The sequence below is a fragment of the Erithacus rubecula genome, assembly GCF_903797595.1.
Source record: "Erithacus rubecula genome assembly, contig: scaffold_134_arrow_ctg1, whole genome shotgun sequence".
Classification (NCBI taxonomy): Eukaryota; Metazoa; Chordata; class Aves; order Passeriformes; family Muscicapidae; genus Erithacus; species Erithacus rubecula.
Genome location: NW_027636160.1, coordinates 58047 through 63929, shown reverse-complemented (window position 1 = coordinate 63929; position 5883 = coordinate 58047). Strand labels below are relative to the sequence as shown.

The 5883-nt window shown below is 52.2% G+C and overlaps 1 protein-coding gene across 1 annotated transcript; it reads right to left on the bottom strand.

Moving 5' to 3' along the window:
• Positions 1 to 2830: 2830 nt before the first annotated feature.
• Positions 2831 to 3754, bottom strand: LOC306815442 (olfactory receptor 14I1-like; the record flags this gene model as incomplete). The annotated part of the gene is made up of 2 exons (XM_079332001.1): positions 2831 to 3100; positions 3461 to 3754. The coding sequence occupies 2 exons, from the start codon at positions 3752 to 3754 to the stop codon at positions 2831 to 2833; spliced, it is 564 nt and encodes a 187-aa protein (XP_079188127.1).
• Positions 3755 to 5883: the final 2129 nt, after the last annotated feature.

Below are 5883 nucleotides of genomic sequence, written 5' to 3'. Positions count from 1 at the left end.
ATTCCTTATTGCTTGTTCCTTTTCATATTTTCAAAAATAAAACAGGTTGTCCCCAGGACAAATGTTCTGCTGAGCTGATAGATGGGGACAGGGAGCAGAACAGACCCCCGTAATTCAAGAGGAAGCAGCTGCTGACCTACTGAGCCACTCAGGTGTTTACAGGTCTCTATGGGGCACTTGATATTTATACTAGGGGGATGAGGGAGCTGCTGGGAGGTGCTCTCCTGTCACCATACACGCTAGGAGTTGCGTATATTAATAAACAAGATTTCTCCAGCTATGAGGCTAAAGAAGCATTTCATTGAAAGTCAGAAACATATTTATAGTGTGGTTCTCAAGTCTCGAACAGAACAGCAGTCCATTGGAAAACAGAAGAAAACAAATCCTGTCACAAATTGTGAGAACTGTTTCTCAGTCAACACCAGGTGCTAATCTTTATTATTAATTCCTTTCTGTTTTCCCAAATGTTGTCATCCTGGGAAAGGCTTAGGCCGGAGCTGAGAAACTGTCTCAGCATGGGAAACATTTCCCAGAATGAGAAAGAGAAAAAGAGCTTCGAGCCTGAAAAGGCCTAGCAAATTTTGCCTGGGCCTTCAATGGTGTCCACACTCTCCATCATTTCTCATCAGTCCTGCCTCATCAGGGAGGTTCCAAAAGACTGGAGGTGCAAATGTGACTTCATGCCCAAGAAGGGCTGGAAGGAGAATCTAGGGAAATCCAGGCCTGTCTGCCTGACCTTGTTACCTAGGTCCTGCATTTCAGACACAATGACCCCTGCAGCATTTCAGGCTGGGGACAGAGTGGCTGGACATCAGCCAGGCAGAAAGGGACCTGGCAGCAGTGATGGACAGCAGGCTGGACATGAGCCAGCAGTATGCGCAGATGACCAAGAAAGCCAATGTTTCCTGGCCTGGATCAGGAATGGTGTGGCCAGCAGCAGCAGGGCAGTGATTCTTCACCTGTGCTCAGCACTGGTTAGGCAGCACCTCAAGTACTGTGTCCAGTTCTGGACCCCCCAATTTAGGAAGGACATGAAGGGGCTGGAGTGGGTCCAGAGAAGTGCAAAAAGGCTGGTGAGGGGTGGGGAACACAAGTGCTGTGAGGAGTGGCTGAGGGAGCTGGTGTTGTTTATCCCAGAGTAGAGGAATCTCAGGGAGACAAGGTGGTGTCAGGACACAGGTTGGACTTGATGATCTCCAAGATCTTTTCCAACCTTGCTGACTCTGTGATTCTCTGAAACCCCCCATGGAGCAGCTGCAGGATGAGCCCTGGGCCTTCTCTTCAGAAGGTTCAGCAGCCCAGGTCCCTCAGCTTCTCCACACAGCCCCAAAGCCCATCCTGTCAGTCCTGCAGAGCCCCTCCAGCCCCTCCTCACTGCCCAGAAGAGGGAGCCCCACACCCAGACACACCAGCCCAGATGTGCCCCCCTGGCCTGTGGTGCCTCTGGCAAGGGAGCAGCACGAGGCACTGCAGGACCCTGCAGACAATTCCTCAAGCACTTGTAGGATGATCCTGCAGCACAAGGGATATTCCCATGGTGCCAACTCAGGAACTGAAATGGGAAGTGCAGCCATAGACGAATGGGAAAATAGGTATGGACTGTTTACAGGGGAGGGGACACGGATGGGCAAGAGGCGTAAATGTGGATCAGGAAGGAAGAAAGAAAGCAAAAGTGAAGCAGAGGAAATGCTCAGGGCTGTGTGGGGGTGGGTAAAACGCAGCTGTGGCTCTGAGCAACAGTGTCTGCAGTGGGACAGGAAACTCACAGCTCATGGGAACAAACTTTCTGGCTGACTGCAGAGGTCACTACAAACCTGAGTGTTTTTCCTGGTGTCCCCCAGACCTTGCTGGCCCCAGTGACTGATAGCATTTGTGCTCACTCAGTTCCATCTCCCCACAGCAGCACCATGGGGGTGCTGACGCTTGCTCTGTGCAGTGTAAACAGGGGCTCCTGAGCCAGTGCTGCCGTGTCTGTGCCTGCAAGGATGTGGCACCTGTGTGAGCTGGGGGAGAGGCCAGGGCTGCAGACGGGGGATGTTGTTGGCAGGTGCATGAGGACGCTCTGGGATGCTACCCTGGGCTGTCCAGTGCAGTGGGGATGGATCAGCCCCTGCTCTGCTGCTCCTTGCCAGGCTCTCCCCCTTGCAGGGGTCTTGCAGAGCACCAGCCATGCTTTTTGCCCCCAGCCTGCCCACAGCCAGCCTGAGGCTGCTCACAGGGTTTTCTCTGCTCAGCATTGGCCTGGAAAAATGTTCTGAAGAGAGCCTGACCAAGGAGCCTGGAGCCCCCAGGCCCTGCCCTGAGGTGTCAGTGCTACCCCAGCAGTGCCCATGGCCTGTCCCTGCTGCAGCCCCGGTGCTGCCACCCCCAGGGCTGTGCCCGACCCCGAGAGCACTCAGGCCCTGCAGCAACATGAGGAGCAGGAGGGCAGCGGGGCAGTGGCACGGGAGCAGCACTGGCAGCACCAAATGCTGCTGCTGCTGGGCACAGTTGCTGTGCCAGCACTGATCTGCCCCAGCTCTGCACACAGACATTGCTGCTGCAGCTCCACAGAAGGGAACATATTGGGGAACTCTGGTGAAAACTTTCCTCTGAGATCCTTTAGTACATTTATGGCCCCTGAGATCACAGGGTCTCATGGACACAGTCTCTGGCCACAGGGAATGTGGAGAGAAACAAAAGGATAATGGCAAAATAATGACATTTTTTAATGGAATATAATAGAAAAGCAGAACAACAGAAATAAACTCCAAAACCAAACCAACAAGAACTTTGAAAAACAACATTTATTTCAAGTGATTTGAAGAAATTTGCCAGCAGTCCAATGTTCCTAAAATCTTTGTGTCATCAGTCTCCAAATTGCAGTCTTGAGATCCTGATTCCTCAGGCTGTAGATGAGGGGGTTCAGAGCTGGAGGCACCACTGAGTACAGAATTGACAGGGCCAGATCTAGGGATGGGGAGGAGACAGAAGGGGGCTTCAGGTAGGCTAATGTGGCAGTGCTGACGAACATGAAGACCACAGCCAGGTGAGGAAGGCAGGTGGAAAAGGCTTTGTGCCGTCCCTGCTCAGAGGGGATTTTCAGCACAGCCCTGAAGATCTGCACATAGGAGAAAACAATAAACACAAAACAACCAAATGATAAACAGATACTAACAGCAAGAAGCCCAAATTCCCTGAGGTAGGATTTGGAGCAGGAGAGTTTGAGGATATGTGGGATTTCACAGAAGAACTGGCCCAGGACATTGCCCTGGCACAGGGGCAGGGAAAATGTATTGGCTGAGTGCAGCAGAGCATTGAGAAAGGCACTGGCCCAGGCAGCTGCTGCCATGTGGGCACAAGCTCTGCTGCCCAGGAGGGTCCCGTAGTGCAGGGGTTTGCAGATGGACACGTAGCGGTCATAGCACATGATGGTCAGGAGATAATACTCTGCTGAAAAGAAAAACATAAAAAAAAAGACCTGAGCAGCACATCCTGAGTAGGAGATGTTCCTGGTGTCCCAGAGGGAATTGTGCATGGCTTTGGGCACAATGGTGCAGATGCAGCCCAGGTCAGTGAGGGCCAGGTTGAGCAGGAAGAAGAACATGGGGGTGTGCAGGTGGTGGCCGCAGGCTACAGCGCTGATGATGAGGCCGTTGGCCAGGAGGGCAGCCAGGGAGATGCCCAGGAAGAGGCAGAAGTGCAGGAGCTGCAGCTGCCGCGTGTCTGCCAGTGCCAGCAGGAGGAAGTGGCTGATGGAGCTGCTGTTGGACATCGCTGCCCTCTGGGAATTCTGACTTGTTGAAAGAAGATTTGCACAAGGTGGGAACAAATTCTTTGAGCCAATTCTAAAGAAAATATTCTTTAGAATCCTTTCAAATTATCTTCTCATACTTTGGTTGTAATTTGTATAAGTTTTTTATTTTTGAGTTTTTGGTTTTGCTGCTGAGTTGCTGGCTCAAATTCATTATTTCTCCGAGCCAGAGATTTAGGATTCCTTTTGGATAAAAGGCCTCCCTGTGCCCCTGTGTTGTCAGACCTGCTGGTCCTACACATCTGCTTTTTGCTCATTACCTCCTGCTTTTACAAAGTTCTCACACATAAAATTTTCTTTAAAAAAACTTTTTCAGACTCCAGTTTCAAAACCAATCTCTCTAAACCCCCACCTTTTTTCCTCTGCAGATGGACAGGGAGGGATATTCAGGACTGGTGTGGTTCTCTAATGCCTGATGCTCTGCCTACTGGGAGCTATTTCTCTGCAACCAAAGCTTCTCCCTGCCAGTACTCCCAGAGCCCAGTCCCGCCCTGGGTGCTCTGCTCTGCCTTGCACACCTCTTCCAGCACAGGGCACTGCCCAGGGACATCTCCAGGCCAGGGCCTTATGGGCAGCTCAGACAAACTGAGATGCTGCAAGCCAAGGTGCCGTTGCTGCTGTCTGTAGGCACAGGAGGGTGAGGAGGCACTTTGTGAGGGAGATGTGAGACAGATCTGCTGATGCCCAGTGGGACAGTGCAGGAGTCTCAGTGACACAGACACACCTGACATCCCCTTTCCCTTGCCTTGAGGAGAAAACTGAGAGCAGCCCTGGCCATGCAGCACCATCTCCACAGCAGGAGGAATCTGCCCTGATGGGGTCACCCCTTCCACCTCTATCTTCTTCACACAGTCCATACAGAGCTGCCAGGTAGGCTGAGAGCTGTCCCTGGCAGGTGGCAAATGTCCTGGGCTGGCCAAGAGCTCTGAGGGCTGCAGGAGCTGCTCTGCAGGACAGCCCTGGGCAGCCCTGGCTGCAGCCCCAGCTTCAGCCCCTGCAGCCGTCCCTGGCAGCAGGAGCCATCCTGCCCTGTCCCTCTGACAGTGCCCAGGGTAGCTCTGCTCTGCAGCACATCCTCCTTCTCCTCCTCCTCCTCTTCCTCTTCCTCCTCCTCCTCCTCCTCCTCCTCCTCCTCCTCGCCCTCCGCCTCCGCCTCCGCCTCCTCCTCCTCCTCCTCCTCCTCCTCCTTCTCCTCCTACTTCTCTTCCTCCTGCTCCTGTGCCTCAGGAAACTGGCAGAGTCCTCCTGACACATGTGCTGGCTCTAGTAGATCCCTCCAGGAGCACAGGGGACATTGCCCTGCACCCACACACTCACCATGTCCAGGGCTGTGAAGATGTTCCCCCAAGTGAAGTCTCAGCTCAATCTCTTCCCAATCCTGGTTGCCTTTAGCCTGTCTGTGCCTGGCTCCTGTCCCCTCAGTGCCTGCAGGCAGTGCCCTCAGCCCTGCTGGGCTGGGAGAGAAGCTGCTCCTCAGCAGAAATGTCTTTTTGAAGCTTTTCCTGGTTGAGCCTGGGAGCTGCCTCTGTGCCAGGAGACGAGCCCAGCTCAGCAGCACAGACACAGCACGAAGATTTTAATGACCCTCACAGGGATTTAGTGCTGTTTACGTTATATTAAGTCCCTCCGTGTGTTAAAGAAACTTCTCAAGAGTTCAAAATTTAATTGGAAGACCAATTTTCCTGAAGTTTTAATGGATTCTGCTGAGGGATATGTCTGTGAAAGTTGATCAAACTTTGCTATTTTTCAGTGCCCTCATACCCTACTAACTCTGTCCAGTGTGTCAAAATACAGGCTAAAGGACTAGCCTTAGAAATCTCCTTGCTTTCTCTAGTACTCATTACCTCCTCCTTCTTGTCTTATCCTGTTTCCACCCAAATCTCTCTCCACACAGCCGCACTGTCCTTTCTGAATCTTTCTCCCACACACATGCCTGAGTTGCAGGTATTGAATGTGATTTGCCGCACACAAACTTGAGGATCTTACATTCAAAATCAGCTTGGTTAGGATGTCTAGATTTACACTGAGGGCATAGACCTTGCTGTCTCTCAGAGGAACAATAACAATGTTTTTCACAAATCTTGCACTGT